The 17618-nt window shown below is 51.3% G+C and overlaps 1 protein-coding gene across 1 annotated transcript; it reads right to left on the bottom strand.

Moving 5' to 3' along the window:
- Positions 1-3624: 3624 nt before the first annotated feature.
- On the bottom strand, positions 3625-8134 carry LOC103078577 (chymotrypsinogen B). The gene is made up of 7 exons (XM_007462934.1): positions 8057-8134; positions 6167-6270; positions 5966-6045; positions 5786-5864; positions 5349-5529; positions 4307-4440; positions 3625-3846 (listed from the first exon to the last, which is right to left on the bottom strand). The coding sequence occupies exons 1-7, from the start codon at positions 8106-8108 to the stop codon at positions 3685-3687; spliced, it is 792 nt and encodes a 263-aa protein (XP_007462996.1). The 5' UTR covers positions 8109-8134; the 3' UTR covers positions 3625-3684.
- Positions 8135-17618: the final 9484 nt, after the last annotated feature.

Genomic DNA, 17618 nt, shown 5'->3' with positions numbered 1-17618 from the left:
GTAGGCAACCATCCCTGGGGGACCCAGCTAGGGTGTTAAATCCTGTCTCCTGGGAGAGGGCTCCCAAATCAGTAATCTCTCCCTTATCTGATTTTATGTTCTGACCCCACTTGATCCAGGGTTCACCTGGCCTTGCTGGCGAGGTCCTGCAGCTCCCTTGGGACACAGTTTCTTTCCTCTCTTGTCAGGCCCAGTACACCTCCAGGAGTGGAGGTGGGGCCTATGCTGAGGAGCCTGCGGTCCCGCAGGGCCCTGACCCTGGCCTGGCAGACCCGCCTAGGTTGAAGGTTTAACCTTTGGAGCCTGGCTGCTCTACGACTACACCCTGGACCCTGTGCTCAGCTTTCTCACCAGGGAACCTCGGAGGTTGGGCAGCTCTTTCAGTGCTCCCAAGGAGGCTCTCTGGCCTTCACGCCTAGCTTTTAATTGGCTATGAACCACTCTCAGCTTTTCCTTTTCTCTTTCTGAAGCCTGAATTGTGCTTAGCAACAGCTACACCGTTTCACCAGCCTTACAGTTTCTCCCTCCACCCCCCGTATTTCACCAACTCCTGACATATGGAAAACCCACTAGTGAATTCTCTCCCACCAGACTACCATCCCAGTTTGTCAGGGGTGGAAGTTTGAACAATTTCATTGTTACCTTGTGCTGCGGGCGGTGCCGCCCCTACCAAGGGGGAAGGTGTCCTCATGGCCACAGCCGGCAGAGAGCGGTCCAACTCCAGAATCCCGTCCTAGCGCCTGCTTTCTGGAGTCCACCCACTCCTGGTACCAAGAGTCACAATTCGAGCTTCCGGGGAGCAGACTCTGAGATGAAGGTCAGCACCAGGAAGTGTATCAGGGAGTGCTTCCGGGATCAACACCTGGGAAGGGAAGGGATGGACCTTTAAAACCCAGCTGACCAATCAGGGATGTGGGCCGCCCAGAAAGGCAGCATGACCTTGGTCAGGATGATTCTCTGCAGCTGAGGAAATTGCCAGAGAGGACTGACAGCTGAGGGCTGTCTGTGGGCAACACTCCCTACAGCTGGGGTGTGGGTCAGCGCTGGCGGGGGTCTGGGCAGCTCATCACTGTGTCCGCTAGCTGTGGGTACAGATGTCGGCTGATAAGTGACTGGTGAACGATGTGACACTCTCCAGATGTGAACGATGACCATCCTCTTCTGATCGGTCCAGACATTTCAGTTAAATAGGAAGCCAGGTCATCTGTGGACAGAGAAGGTTGTCCATATGCCCTAATTGTGCCTAAGGAAGAATAGGAACACCGTATATGGGCCAAGTGAATTAAGTCAGAAAGAGAAAGATAAATGCCATATGCTATCACTTATATGTGGAATCTAAAATATGACACAAATGGGGCTTCCCTTGTGGCACAGTGGTTGAGAGTCCGCCTGCCGATTCAGGGGACATGGGTTCGTGCCCCAGTCCGGGAGGACCCCCACATGCCGCAGAGCGGCTGGGCCCATGAGCCGTGGCCGCTGAGCTTGTGCGTCCGGAGCCTGTGCTCTGCAGCGGGAGAGGCCACAGCAGTTAGAGGCCCCCGTATCGCAAAAAAAATAATAAAATAAAATAAAATATGACACAAATGAACCTATCTATGAAACAGAAACAGAATCACAGACATAGAGAACAGACTGGTGGTTGCCAAGGGGGAGGTGGGTAGGAGAGGGATGGAGTGAGTTTAGGGTTAGCAGGTTCAAACTATTATGTATAGGATGGATAAACAACAAGGTCCTACTGTATAGCACAGGGAACTATATTCAATATCCTGTGATAAACCATAATGGAAAAGAATATGAAAAAGAATATATACATGTATAACTGAATCACTCTGCTGTACAGCAGAAATTAACACAACATTGTAAATCAAATATACTTCAATTAAAAAAATTTTAAATAAATAAATAGTAAAAAAAAAAAAAAAGAATACTGTATGGGGCAGCCTCAGCAGGGCCCATTAAGCACACCTTGCCCTACAGAGGGTCTGTTTGCAAACTGAGACAGACTGCCAATTCATCATGGAATTTTTTACTATACTTTTCAGTGTAACGCCTAAGTGGAAACCACTTGGGTATGCAAATTTACTTTTTCAACTGCAATATTTTATGAAATTTAAATACAGATCAAGTATTCCTGATGAAAATTTAGCATCCTAATTGAGATGTGCTGTAAATGCAAGTTACACACTGGACTTCAAGGACCTAGTATGAGAAAAAGAATGTAAAATATACCATTAATAATTTTAAAACATGTTGAAATGATAATAATTGGATATACTGAGTTAAATAAAATATATAAATAAAATAAATTCACCTATTTCTTTTAATTTTTTTTAGTAAGGCTATGAGATCACCTAAAATCACCCATTTGGCTCACGTTACATTTCTAAGTCAGAAGCCAGGCACAGACTTGCAGTTCTCATATGGGCCACGAGGTGGCGATCTTATCCCGGGATTGCGGTTTTCAGACTCCAGGGGGAGGGTTGGCAAAATGGTTGGCAGAGGTGAAGGCAGGTCTTGCTAGTGAGTGAAAAAGTAACTTAACCAGGCTTGTGTTTGCTAGTGCATTTTTATACGCATCACATCCCACATTCATTTGCATGTAAATGGTTTTGATGTAGATATAAAATGCTTGTACTTTCCTCTCCAAGTTTGAGGGGTTCCCCCGCCCCAAACCTCCAGTGTTCCTTAAAACACCGGGCTTTAAATAATATTTTAAACACTTTACTTTGTGACCCCCACTCCCCTGCCCAACGCTTCTCTCTCATTTTTCTTTTCTCCCTTTCACATGTTCATTCTCCAAATCAGGTTCCGCTATCTGGGGGCTTTCTACCGTGTCCTTAGTAATTAAATGGTATGTGTAACCTTAATTTCAACATATTATGACCCACTATCAGAACACCTAAAATTCCACCAGGAAGGGAAAGATATTAGGAAGAATACTGAAAGGGAAATGCAGCAGGGAGGCCATTGCCATTCCTTCCCAGATGCCCGGTTAGTGTGGACTACCAGCTGCTTCCCAAAGACTAGCCTTGTAGAAACTCTAGAGGGAAAGAAACATCAAGAAATGGGACCTGGGAGAGGATGATGTGAACCGGGGTTGTGCATGACCGACGTGTGGTGCCGTGACTGATGGCGGAGGCTATAGGTCTGACTGTGGGAGGATTAAATGGGAAATGAACTGTTGTAATTCTGTCTGCTTCTCCCCTAAACCCAGTGCTTTGGGGGCAATAGATGCCTGCTCCAGGCCCATCTATGACAGAGAGTACAGGAATCGTCGGGATAAATGGGTCTTACAGAAATGTGCAGTGAAGAACCAAGGAGGATAGAAAGACCATCTCCACAGTCCCACCCTGCCTTCCCAATGCCCACCTCCGGGGACTGCACAGCCTGGCCGAGACTCCTGCCTTCCAGAAAGCTCCATGGGCCAAGCTGCCTCCAGCAATTTGTCCCTGGGCTCTACCCCAGGATGAAGTCCTGAGCAGGGAGGATGAGATACAAAGACTCAGCTTCCTGAGAGGGGCTTAGCTGGGGTACTGGCGGTCTGGAAAGGGAGCAGTAACACCTCCCCTTAGTGGGTGACAGGGACCACTGCAGCCCCACGTCGCCCAGGCCACACAGAGAGACATGTGCAGACAGATGCTTTTATTGGGGACTCTCAGGGTTGGGATGGCAGGAGCCCTGGGCTCAGTTGGTGGCCAGGATCTGCTGCACCCAGGGGATGAGGGCAGTAACACGGGTGTACACAGCAGGTGTTGATATGGAACAAGTGCCACTGCCCCAAGACACGATGCCCACCAGGGTCCAGGCCCCATCCTTCTTGCAGACCAGGGGGCCACCAGAGTCGCCCTGCAGGAGGAGATAGGACTTGTATTCAAGCCTGAAAGGGAGTACCAGGGCCCTGGTGTGCCCTGACCTGGCAAGTCCAGGGGTGCAGACAAAGCACAAGTGGGGGCCCAGTGGTTGTGCACAAGAGACTCAGATCTGCTCAGATGGCAGCCCCAGCCCTGCCACCTACTCCTGGAGGGCCTGGGGCAGGTGGCTTATCCTCTCAGCCTCCCCATCAGCTGTAAAACAGGCTGAAGCGTCCAGCTCGTGGGGTTGGTGTGAGATTAAATACGCCTGGGAAGCCCCACACCACACCTGGCCAGAGCCGGCCCTCACCAGGGGCATCTGGTCCAGCGCTTCACTGGGGCACTGGGCAGGGCATGAAGTTAGACAGGTCATGGCAGAGAGGAGTGGGCCTCCTGGCCTGGCCAGGGGAGGCACGGGCAGTGAGGGCGGGCAGGGTGGCGGGGCCAGGCCGTACCATGCAGGAGGAGACGCCGCTGGCGCCCGCACAGATCATCACGTCGGTGATCTTGCTGCCCCAGTACTTCTTGCAGTCGGCGTTGGACACGATGGGCAGGGTCGCCTGCTGCAGCTTGTCGGGGGTCTTGAGAGCTGGAAGGACAGAGGGCGTGGGGTCGGGGCCCCTCATGCCACCAGCCCGCCCCTGGGGAGAAGAGACCAGGGCCCACCCTCCCGCAGGGTCCCAGTCTTCCTCCATCGTGATGACCGCAGACACCGAGCTTCGAACCTTCCCTGACACCTTCAGGGAGTCTGGGACGCGGCTCCTCTGCGATTCCACACCAGGCAGCGGGGACTGTGCTCCCAGCAGCTGCTGCAACAGGTCCTGCCTCGGAGCCCCGTGCGCTTGGGGCCCTGCCAGCCACTGTGTGCGGGTGGAGGGGCCGTCCTTCCCCCCTCAGGGAAGGGGATGCACGTCTTTCTGACGGGGGACACCGGAGGGGACCCCCGAGGGAGCCCCTCCCTCCTGCTGCCCTTTCCCAGCTGCTTCTGTCCTGTTACGGGACCAGCCGGGGGCCGTGGCCGGGGCAGAAGAACTCAGGACTCTGAGGAAGAACCTGCGGAGGGAGCAGCGCTGGGGGGGTGGGGGGGGCGGGGGGGCCGGGGGGGGGCACCTGGGCGCTCAAGCCCGAACCCGACCAGGACACTGGACTCCGGGCCCAGACTTCAGGGGCGTTAGACACACCCGCCCTCCTCAGCCTGGAGGGAAATACGGGCTGTACCTCTCCTTGCAGGTGAGAGGGGGCGAGACTTGCTGGTACTTAGGTGTTTCTTCAGAAACTGTTTACGTATATATTATTAACCCTCATTTTTATTCATGTCTGGTAGGCTTTTAATTAAGAGCGTTTTAAATAAAGAAATGGAAAGATTGATGACTGTATAGGAATTTAGACCAAAACATTTTTTAAGGAGCCATATGTGTCCCACCTGGAGACTCCTGCGGCTCAGGCAGCCCCTACCCCGGACACGCCTCGTGGATGGAAAGGCCACGGCCCGCTCACCGTTGTACTTGGTCTTGCCCCAGCCCGTGGTGGCGCACAGCGTCCCGGCGGGGAAGTCGTCGTTGGCGCTGGGCAGGCACACGGCGGACACGGTCTCAGAGAAGCGCGCGGGCGTGGCCAGCTTCAGCAGGGTGATGTCGTTACGGACGGTGAGCATGCTGAACTTGGGGTTCTTGAAAACCTGCAGGTGGGGCCCAGAAAGATGAGGTGAGGCCCTGGGTTAAGTCGGGGATCTGCAGGTTTCAAGGAGACCAGCTCCTTTCCTGGCGATCCATTCAGCGGAAACAGACCCATTGGAGCCCGGAATGAGAATCCTGAGACCGGCCTCATCCGCGCTTGGCTCCTGTCTCTCAAGCGGCCGAAGGGCCTTCGTCCCCCTGCCCCTGCCTGCAGCCCCGCGGCTGATCCCGGGCCGGCCCAGCAGGGCCTGGGCATACCTTGGCAATCTTCAGGACCTGGACGTTCTCGGCGTCTGAGCCCTGGTCAAACTCCCCGGCCACCACCAGGTCAGAGGTTCTGGGGGAATCACATGGGGGTTGAGGACTGAGAATGTGCCCTACTCCTCTCCCCCACCCCAGACTGGAGCCCGAAGCAGAACCCTGAGCCCGGGCCCTCACTTGACCCCGCAGTGGGCGGCGGTGACCACCCAGTCCTCGCTGATGAGGGAGCCCCCGCAGAAGTGGAAGCCGGTGCGGTCCTAGAGGAAGATCGGAGGGTTAGCCCCGCCCGGACACCAGCAAAACCAATCTGGGCAGCAGCCCCCAGCTAGGCTGATGTCCCAGTGCATCCCCCTACTCGTGTGCAGAATCCTCCCTCACCTGCAGGGACACCTGCCAGGGCCAGGAGCCGGGGACAGCCTCCTCCCCGTTGACGATCCTGGACAGGCCACTCAGCACAGGGTCGATGGCAGGGACCCCGCAGCCTGAGGGGGGTGAGGGGACGGGGGAGAAGGTTTGAGACCCAGAGCCAGTCTGCAGAAATCCTGGTTTGTAGCTCAGCTGCCCAGGCTGACTCAGGACCCTCTGCCACACTCCCCCCTCCTCCAAAAAACTTCTCCTGGTGCCTTCCACCTGTGGGCTCAAGGATCCCCGCACACAGCCTGCTGACCCCAGTGTCCCATCCAGGGATGCAGAGGAACAGGGCTGCTCCCACCCAGGGCCACCCTGCCTGAAAGAGCAGAAAACAGGCTGAGTAATCAGACTATCCTGCCTGGACTCCTAGGCCTACCCTTCCTTGCTGTGAAGCCTCAGACCAGTCACTGAATCCCTGATGTTCATTTTCCTCAGTAAACTGGGGAGCAAACAATCTCACCTCACAAGTCAAAGCTCACCCATTAGATTGGTGGGGCCTGGGGGGTATGGAATTAAAATCTGATAACCCCAGCCCCTGGGGAACCCAGAATTCTGACAGCCGATGGGAGTATGTTTTACACTGAATTCACTAGTCCCAGAGATTTCAGGAACTCTTCATTGTATAAAGTTTTAGTTAATTATTTAATACAACGGGACTTTGATTCCACGCCGTAAAAGGACACATTGAGGAAACTGAAAACAAAGGACCTGAATTGTCACAAAACAATGAGGAAAGTCAGGTGTACTTAATGTGTCCCTGACGCATTTGCTGTGTCAGGACCAGGTGAGTTCTCAGCACCTGCATACAGGTTTTACAATTTGGCGACAGTAAGGAAAGTTGGGCAGGTACAGCCCTTACGACCAGCCAGGCCACCCGGGGGTCACGCAGGCCTCGCCGCATGCCCGGACCGGCATCCTGCCCGTGGGGACAGGGGGATGCACCAGCCACTCACTGAAGGTTGTTATCACCAAAACATATGTCATCAACATAATCCATTTTTTTGTAATAGCAAGAAGATTAGAATATCAGCTGTGATGTATTCACACAGCTGAGTGTTTTACAGCGATTAAAGTGGACGAGCTGGGTCTTCATATTAACTGGGATAAATCTAAAACCACCCGGGTGGGAAAAGGCATGGTATAAACCTGATGTAGCGGATAATACAGTTCATGTAAGTTTTTACAAATGTTATATACTGTGTTGATGGACTTACGAATGTGTAGTAAATTTGTAAAATCCCACACAAAAACGACACACAGTGAGCTCAGAATAGGGATCAGCTTCCGAGGACGAGAGGGGACTTTAGCTGAATCTGTTTTATGTTTTAAAAAGAAATACCTGGAGCAAGTCGGGAAAAAGATACCATTTGCTAAATCCCAATGGAAGGTACATTGGTGTCATATTAGTTTTTACTATTTCGTCTTTTTTTAATAGAAAATAAAACGCTTAGCAAGTGCCCAGAACAGTCAATAAAAACCCCAGGTGGAGGCCGCGGGAGGGCTCTTGCTACCACACCCTTCTCTGCCCACAGCTCCCCAACTTGAGCCACTTCTGGGGCCTCAGATCTCGGTGCGGCCCAGACTGGCCTTTTCCACCTTCCAGTGCAGGGTGTGAGGGCTCAGAAAGCTCCAGAAGGACCCCTCTCCTCCCCGCAGGCTCGATTGCCCGTCGGGGTGTGAGGCTCAAGGGAGCAGGGAAGGGGGCTCAGATCTCACTCTTGGTCAGGCCCCCAGGTTGCTCCGGACAGAGCCCCTCCAGCCTCTGATGGGGCTTGGCTGCGGTGTCATTAGGGGCTCAGGGAACTACTCCTCAGCCCCCTCCCAGACCTGGCTGGCGCCCCTTGCCCCAGCACTCACCGAAGGCGGCCCCCAGGAGGGCAAAGCAGGAGAGGAGCCAGAGAAAGGCCATGCTGCTACAGTCAGGGAGATACGGGGCACCTGCCCCAGCGGCTCCTTTTACATCCCCTGGGACCCCACAGGCCCAGCCCAGCCAGAGAGGCCTGAGAGCCACCCTCCTGTTATCCAGGAACCTTGGGCGATAAGCGGGACGGGGGCGGGGGGACCGAGCCCCCTTCGAAGCCTGTACTGGCTCTTAGCCAGGGACATCCAGCCCCTGGAAAAAGGGCAGCTGCCCTGGCACAATGTCACCCAGGAACCTTGGCAACGCCTGGCATCCCCAGGACACTGCAGGCAAGGCCAGTGTCCAGGCTGGGAGCTCAGGCCCTGCATAGCCCAGCTCTGCAACCAGAATGCAGGACCGGGGGCTCTGCCACTCCCAGTGCACCAGGGAGGATTCCCAGCTCCTCAGTATAGGCAACCCCACCGTGGGGTCCAAAGAATCCCAGCTGGTCATCACTGGGGGCCTCGCGTTCTCATCCAAGAGGGTTTTCAATGTGAGACTCGGGATGGGACTTCCCTGGTGGCCCAGTGGTTAGGACTCCGTGCTTCCACTGCAGGGGGCACAGGTTCGATCCCTGGTCGGGGAGCTAAGATCCCACACGCTGTGATCCTACATGCCTCGCAGCGTGGCAAATAAATAAATAAATAATCTTTTTTGAAGTGTAGTATCATACAGAGACGCTGTGTCATCCAGAGGGTCACCTTGAAACCAGCCCAGCCAAGCAGCTTCAGAGCCTGCATGAGGACACATGTAGACATGAAGGAATCGCCCCCATGGGTGGCTGTGGGCGGGTCACAGGCTGGCAAACATGCTGACTGGCTGTCTCTTATCTGCTGCTGAGCTCAACCGAATTCTCTTCTCCTGTGATAATTCTCAACTTAAGGAACTGGTCACTGCATAACGCTTGAGTTTCATATAAAACGGGGCTTTGATTTCACACCATCAAATGACACATGGAGAAAACAGAAAAACGATTTTCATTGTCACAGAACAATGAGAAGAGGACAGATGTAGGTAACACACCCGGTGATGCATTTGCCGTAAGTGGAGGCCAGAAGACTTGTCAGCAGCATGGGCACAAGTTCCTTCTCTCCCCTGGGACAGCGCCTGATCTGGACACTGGAGCACCCACGGGAAGAGAGCACAGGGCACCCCTGCCCTCATGGGTCCAAGACCCCAGTGAGAGACACAGACATGAAACAAACAAGAAAAGAACAGGATGAGTCTGAGAAACCTGGAGAGGGTCCGGAAAGCTGCTGCTCTGGCCAATCCAGTCTGGGCCTCACTGCTGAGCCGGTTTGAGAAGGAAAATGTGCCGACTGGATGAACTGCATCTACTTCCAAGGCCTCCTGGGCTCTGTGGCCACAGGGCCATGGTCATCTAGGGAGAAGGGGGTCAGAGCAAGCAGGACAATGTCACAGGTCTTGATTTGGACTTGATTAGTTTTGAAGTTTTGTCTCTGAGTTGTAACTTTAGTTTTGTTTTTGAGTTGTAAATTTAATTTTGTTTTAGAGTCGTGTGTTCTCTGCAGGGGGATGTGCAAACTATTTAACCACTGTTGAGCAGAAGCTCTGACCAGGGAGAACAGTGGCTTCGGCAGGGACTGGCCCGCGGAGGCCCCGAACCCTGTTCTCTGGGGGAGGGCGGAGACAGCCAAATTTCAGGGGGCAAACAGACTGGGGCCAGCAGCTGCTTGGTAACCGGGTCTGAAGCTTTTTGATATTTTAACAGACTGGGTTCAGGCCAGGGATGTCAGCCCTGGCTTTGAGCATAAGGAATCTATATTGAATTCCAGGCCAAGGTAATTTATGTAAATATTAACATTTGCTGTTTTGTTTTGTATTTCCTTCACTCATTCCAAGCAGGTAGAAAAGACATTTGTATTTTCCTCACCTCGGGGACTTTTCCAGAGCAGGAAACGGAAGCAGCCTGAGGTCACTGGCTCTTGGCGGAGTAGAGTACAGGAGGGATATGGCCTTGGAGGGTATGTCACAGGGGAGTGAGCGTTTCCATGGCCCACAGAGATTTGTGCACATTTGCTGGTGTGCTTTTTACTTTGAAAGATCCCGTTTTGCCCCACCCATCCCCTCGTTCAAACCAGACCACGAGGTGAGTACTCCCTGGGAGCAGGGTGACCATCCTGTCACAAGGAGGGACAGCCTTTGCCACTCATCTAAAGCCATCTCCCCATTCTTGTCCCCGTGGAGGGCTCCCCTGAAGGGTCAGCTCTGGGGGTGGCGGGGAGAGAGCTCTGATGAACATAATCCCGTGGAGGCAAAGAGGTGAGGGGAGACCCAGCCCTTCTCTTCTCCTGCACTTTGGCTGAGTCCTGAGGGGATGCGGTGCTTGGCGCCTTGGCCGACATCTTGAGACCAGAGAAAAAAGACCTTGACCAGAACCACACCATCGCCCAGTGCTGAGCGAAAGCCAACAACTGCACACCTCCAGATCCCTGCTGTGTGAGAAAAGCAAACCACTGTTGTTTAGCCACTGTTAGCCACCTGCTCTATTACTAACAGCATCTTAAGTGATACAGAACAGCTGTAAGAATGGTTGTGGATGTCTTCCGTTTTCCCCTTCAGATCCACTCTCCATCCTTTTCCACCTTGCTGGCCTACAGCAAGACTGACCCTCAGGGACGAGACTGCAGAACAGCTTCCAGGCTCTCAGGCTTCCTGTTGGGGTCAGAGCCGGAGACGGGGGAGGAGAGAGAAGTCGGGTATTTATTCTCTGGGTTCCCTCCCTGGGAGGCTGCTGTGGGCTGGCTGTCTCCCTCTGCAGAGGCCACGGACTGCTCGGCTCCTTTCCAGTGGCCCTGTCTGCACAGCCACCCTTGCTGGGTTCCACAACTGCTCCCGCTGTGTCCCTTCAGCTCTAGGTGTGTCCCCATTGTTGCTAGAACCCTGTGCACCTCACCATCCTTTGTTGGTTCCCTAAACCCTGCCCACACCTTTGTAAAAATTCCCTTTATTCAAACTTTCCTCAAATAACCCAGTTTGAACATGCCACCTTTTCTCAGGCACGACCATGACTGATACAGTAACCATGGCCCCAGGACCACTGAACACGGGATTCTGGGATTGGTTAGCTCACACACTGGAGTGGTCCATGGACAACTTTGCTGGGGAAGATGAGACCTGGTGGCCCATGGCACGCAGTGGCATCACAATTACTCAGATTAACACGGGAGGTGGCAGAGGCTGAAGTGCAGGTGGGAACAGGCCCTGGCGGTCATGTGGCTGGGGCACTAAGTTCCTACAGCATCAGTGGTGATTATAAATATTGAGGAGTCATACAGATGGTCAATGAGCACATAAAAGAGTGATCAAAATCACCAGTCTTTAGGGAAATGCAAATCAAAACCACAGCGAGGTATTAATTCACACTCATTAGGATGGCTAATATAAACAACAACAAAAAAAAGAAAAAAGAACAGAAATTAATAAGAATTGGAGAGGATGTGGAGATATTGGAACCCTTGTGCACTGTTGATGAGAATGTAAAATGGTGCAGCCACTGTGGAAAACAATATGGTAATTCCTCAAACAATTAAAAATAGGGCTTCCCTGGTGGCACAGTGGTTGAGAGTCCGCCTGCCGATGCAGGGGACATGGGTTCGTGCCCCGGTCCGGGAAGATCCCACATGCCGCAGAGAGGCTGGGCCCGTGAGCCATGGCCGCTGAGCCTGCACGTCCGGAGTCTGTGCTCCGCAATGGGAGAGGCCACAACAGTGAGAGGCCTGCGTATCGCAAAAAAAAAAAAAAAAATTAAAAATAGTTTTACCATATGATCCCACAATTCCACCACTGGGTATATACTCAAAAGAATTAAAAGCAGGGTCTCAAAATGATATTTGTACCCCCATGTTCATAGCAACACTATTTACAGTAGCTAAAACATGGAAGCAACCCAAGTGTCCATTGACTTATGAATGAATTTTAAAAATGTGGTATATATATATATATATATATATTTATACACACACACACACACACACACACACACACACACACACACAATGGAATATTATTCAGACCCAAAAAGGAAGAAAATTCTGACATATGCTGCATCATGGATGAGCCTGGAGGACATTATGCCAAGTGAAATAAGCTAATCACAAAAAGTCAAATACTGTATGATCCCACTTACATTAGGTACTTAGAACAGCCAAATTCAATGCTAGTTGCCTGGGGCTGGGGGGAGACATTTCTCCAAAGAAGACATCCAGATGGCCAATAGGCATATGAAAAGATGCACAACATTGGGCTTCCCTGGTGGCACAGTGGTTGAGAGTCCGCCTGCTGATGCAGGGGACACAGGTTTGTCCCCCGGTCCGGGAAGATCCCACATGCCACAGAGCAGCTGGGCCCGTGAGCCATGGCCACTGAGCCTGTGCGTCCAGAGCCTGTGTTCCGCAACGGGAGAGGCCACAATAGTGAGAGGCCCGCGCATACCGCAAAAAAAAAAAAAGATGCACAACATCGATAATTATTAGAGAAATGCAAATCAAAGCTACAATAAGGTACCACCTCACACTGGTCAGAATGGCCATCATTAAAAAGTCTACAAATAACAAATGCTGGAGAGGGTGTTGAGAAAAGGGAACCCTCCTACACTGTTGGTGAGAATGTAAATTGGTGTAGCCACTATGAAAAACAGTATGGAGGTTCCTCAGAAAACTAAAAATAGAATTTCCATATGATCCAACAATCCAACTCCTGGGCATATATCTGGACAAAACTATAATTCAAAATGATATATGCACCTCTATGTTTATATCAGCACTATTCACGATAGCCAAGACATGGAAACAACCTAAATGTCCACTGACAGATGAATGGATAAAGAAGATGTGGTACATATATACAATGGAATATTGCTCAGCCATAAAAAAGAACAAAATAATTCCATTTGCAGCAACATGGATGCAGCTAGAGATTATCATACTAAATGAAATAAGTCAGAAGCAGAAAGGCAAATAACTACCATATGCTATCACTTATACGTGGAATCTAAAATATGCCGCAAATGAACCTATCTACAAAAGAGAAGCAGACTCACAGACATAGAGAACAGACTTGTGGTTGCCAAGGGGGAGGGGGAGGGGATGGGGGAGGAATGGAGTGGGAGTTTGGGGTTAGTAAATGCAAACTATTACATATAGAATGGATAAACAACAAGGTCCTACTGTATAACGCAGGGAACTATATTCAATATCCTGGGATAAACCATAATGGAAAGAATATAAAAAAAGAATGTATAGGGATTTCCCTGGTGGCACAGTGGTTACGAATCCACCTGCCAGTGCAGGGGACATGGGTTTGAGCCCTGGTCCGGGAAGATCCCACATGCCGCACAGCAACTAAGTCCGTGCGCCACAACTACTGAGCCTGCGCTCTAGAGCCCGCGAGCCACAGCTACTGAGCCCGCATGCCACAACTACTGAAGCCCGTGTGCCTAGAGCCCGTGCTCCGCAACAAGAGAAGCCACCACAATGAGAAGCCCGTGCACTGCAACGAAGAGCAGCCACAGCTCGCCATAACTAGAGAAAGCCCGTGTGCAGCAACGAAGACCCAATGCGGCCATAAATAAATAAATTAATTAATTAATTTTTTAAAAAAGAATGTACATATGTATATAACTGAGTCGCTTTGCTGTACAGCAAAATTAACACAACATTGTAAATCAAGTCTACTTCACTTAAAAAATTAAATAAATATTACAAAAAGATATTTGTACACCCATATTTATAGCAGTATTATTTACAGTAGCTAAAACGAGGAAGCAACCCAAGTATCCATCGACCAATGAATGAATAAACCAAATGTGGTATATACATAAACAATGGGGTATTATTCAGACCCAAAAAGAAAGAAAATTCTGACATATGCTACATCATGGATGAACCTGGAGGACATTAGGCCAAGTGAAATAAGCTAATCACAAAAAGACAAATACTGTATGGTTCCACTTATTCCAGGTACTGAGGATAGTCAATTCGATGCTAGTTGCCTGGGGCTGGGGGTAGGAGAGTTATAGATTAACGGATATAGAGTTTCAGTTTTGCAAGATGAGAAGAGTTCTGGGGGAAGGGGCAATATAGGGGTAGGGGATTAAGAGGTACAAACTATTATGTATAAAATAAGTTCCATGGGGGATTTCCCTGGTGGTCCGGTGGTTAAGACTCCTCGCTCCCACTGCAGGGGGCACAGGTTCAATCCTTGGTCAGGGGAACTAAGACCCTCCCCCCATGCCGTGGCAGGGAGGTCGGGGGGAAGAAAAAACAAAAAAGCTACAAGGACACATTGTACAACATGAGAAATACAACCAATATTTTACAATAACTATAAATGGAGTATAACCTTTAAAAATTGTGACTCACTATATTGTACACCTGTAACATACAATATTGTACATCAACTGCACTTCAATTAAAAAAGAGTTCTGGAGATGGATGGCGGTGATGGTTGCACAACAATATGAATACACTTAGTACATTCCGAGCTGTCCACTTAAAATGATTAAGATGGTAAATTTTATATTATATGTATTTTAGCACAATTTTGAAAATTGAAAAAAAAAACAGTGAGGTATCCCTTCACACCTATAATTTTTTAAATGGAAAATAAGTTTTGGCAAGGTTGTGGAAAAATTGGAATCCTCATACATTACTGGTGGGAATGGAAAAGTGATGCTACAAGTGATGCTGACTGACCCCCAGGCTATAGCAAGCTCTGAATGAACAGCCTCTACTCATTCTCATTTGGGTGGTCTTCACTGATTTCTACAAAGGCCAAGCTCCTGTTGGTGGCCTCCCCCTTGCATATCGCCCTTCCCAGGGGCCAGGTAACCACTCTTGCGTTTCCAGGCCCACTGACCCTAGCCCTAAACTGACCTGCAGCTCCTTATGGTTTCCCTAAGCCCTGGCCACACCTTTAGAAACAGTCTCTTTGTTAGACTCTCCAGTGAGACTCCTGGCAGAATAAAGGATCGAAATTCAAATTTCATTCTCTAATGGAAAAATAAAGAAACCTACATTTCTTTCCTGCCTATGTTTAGGGCTGAGAATCACTTCATTACAAGGAGTAAAAAGGGAGTGGGGTGGGGGAGGGGTAACAGCCCAAATGTCCTAGCCGGAGAACGGGTGCATAAAGTGTGGTGTGCTTATGAAGTGAAACACCACTCAGCAGTAAGAAGGAACACACTGCTGATACACGCAGGAACACAAGTGAATCGCAAAACCATTTGGTGGAGTGAAAGAATCCAGACACAGACAGTATACACCATACTGTATGGTGGGGGTGATGATATTTTATATCGTGGTTGTGGCGTTTGTTACACTATAGTATGTATATGTCAAAATTTATCCATCTCTTCACTTAAGATCTGTGCATTTCACCATGTGTAAATTATACCTTCAATATATCTTATTTTTAGTAAAACAGAGGGTTGGGATTTGACCCCCTCAGTGGCAAGACTTCAAAAGGAGTAGCTCCTTCATCTAAGAAAACTGACTTCTGAGTTCCTGCCTCGAAGAAGATGGCACAGGCTCAGAGATGCGGGTCCTGGAGGGACGCATGCGCACTGCCCCGCCGCCCAGTCAGGACCTGGAACCCTGACACAACACCACTCCCAAGGCCAAATCCCAGGAGGTGGCTGGGCAGGGATTGGACTAGGGCCCCCTACTCCAAGCAAAGCTCTTTCCCCAAACCCAGGCTGCCTGGGAGACAGCCGACCCCATGAGGGTCCCCGTGCATTGGGTCATCTCCTGAGTGACCTTCTTTGATTTACACCTGTTCGTGGGCTGATTTCAGCACTGCCCATTAAACACACTAGACGCCACATACCTGCAACGAGGTAACAGGTACAGAGTGAAGGTTTTCTGACTTGGCAGACAACCCGCGAACAAGGCTGTACCTTCTCCCTGGGAGTTTGCATGAGCAGAGATGGCTGGGCTCCAGGCGTCTAGAGATGAGGCAGGGTTCCAAACCCGAGGATGGGAGAGAAAAGTATCAGCGACAAAGTGAACCCAGGAAAATGCTCTTTACTGTAAACTTGATTGGCTAAACAACTTCTGGGTCCAGAGATCTATCGACTCATCCATGGCCCTCTGGTTGATGCCGGCTTTGCCGCTGGCCAGCCATAGCCAAGGCTGAACTGCTGCCTACAAGGAGGCGCTCACGGCCAGGTCCGGGGCCGGAAGGGCGGTGGGCCTTCTAAAGGGAGCGAACAGAGCGGGCAAAGGCCCAGAGGCAGGAAGTTCAGGGTCCGGCGTTTTGGAGAATGGGGGGCACCTAACACTCTGAGCTTAAGCGTTCTTCCTCGGGGTCGGGCGTTCTGCGGAGTGCGCAGTCTCTCTGGTCGAAACGCCAGGCGAGGGGGCGGGGCGGGTGGAGGTCCGCGCGCCCGGCCGCAGTCAGCTTTGGCCCCGCCCCCAGCAGGAGTGGAGCACCTGCGGGGGCCGCCTTCCCCGCCCCCACCCGCAGCTGCGCGAGTTCCCAGGTCTCTGGCAACCGTGAGCAGGGGTCGCTGGGCGGGCAGGACCCGGGCCAGCTGTCGGCTCCCAAGGCCACAGCAACGGGTTCGAGCCGCCGCGTGCCCTCCGTCACCGGCCACGCCCCTCCCCCACTCAGGCCCGGCGGCTGCCACCTCGCATCTTGGCAGACACTCGGGACAGCCCTGTACCTTCACCAGGGCCCTCCTCTGTCGGACCCTTGGCCTCTCCGCCCTACCTCGTGTCCTCTCGGCTCTTGGTGCCACCCAGGCTCCCTCCACCAGGCCTTTGCCCTCCCTGTTCCCTCTTCCTGGACACCGTCTCCACCCAGATAGCTTGGCAAACTCTTGGGTAGCAACTTAATGTCCCCTTCGGAGTGAGGCCCTCCTGCCTCGGTATTAATAATAATAATAATAATAACAGTGATAATGATAACTCCTTAGCTGGTAGTAATGTATATTTTACTTTTTTTTAACTCTTTTCCATAAACTCCCCAACCCTTTCCCACCTAAGCTTGTAAGTCAGGAATTTGTGTTTCTTTCTTTTGTTTGTTCTGTCCCAGCAGGGGCCTGGTAAGCGCTGGTTGATGGGATGGATGGAATTGCACAAGTGGTGGGTTTCGTACAGATGGCGCCACACTCTGCATCCTGTTTCGTGCCCTGCTTTCCCACCTAATGCACTGTGGCCATCCCTCCCTGTTATTGGCAGTCTTCTAGATGCACAAAGGGACCCCACAGGCAAGTCAAGAAGGAGAAGTACCAGGTCTGACCAGCGTGGACTGTGTTAGGCCTGGTCCCAGCACACTCAGTATGGACTGTGCCCTTTCACAAAGCGGGACCCTTGCTCTAAGGATCCCCATTTTACATATTTAGAAATGGGATCAGAGAGGGTAACTTGCCCAAGGCCCCACAGCTGTTTTGTGCTGAAACCTGTGACCCATACAACAATCATCAATGCAATGGAAATTAAAAATAGCCATAAGTGGGCTTCCCTGGTGGCGCAGTGGTTGAGAGTCCGCCTGCCG

Source organism: Lipotes vexillifer, unplaced genomic scaffold, assembly GCF_000442215.2.
Source record: "Lipotes vexillifer unplaced genomic scaffold, Lipotes_vexillifer_v1.1 scaffold70, whole genome shotgun sequence".
In the NCBI taxonomy this organism is placed as follows: domain Eukaryota; kingdom Metazoa; phylum Chordata; class Mammalia; order Artiodactyla; family Lipotidae; genus Lipotes; species Lipotes vexillifer.
The sequence above is the reverse complement of the archived record's forward strand: the minus strand, read 5'-3'. Positions and strand labels throughout refer to the sequence as shown.

Bases quoted from the DNA above. Each gene is read 5' to 3' on its own strand.
- LOC103078577 (XM_007462934.1), bottom strand. From the start codon at position 8,108: ATGGCCTTTCTCTGGCTCCTCTCCTGCTTTGCCCTCCTGGGGGCCGCC. The intron at 4,441-5,348 runs GTGAGCGGGCCG...CTGTCCTTCCAG, and splicing joins GGGCAAGACCAAGTACAACG to CTCTCAAGACCCCCGACAAG. The intron at 3,847-4,306 runs GTACGGCCTGGC...CTCCTCCTGCAG, and splicing joins GCGGCGTCTCCTCCTGCATG to GGCGACTCTGGTGGCCCCCT.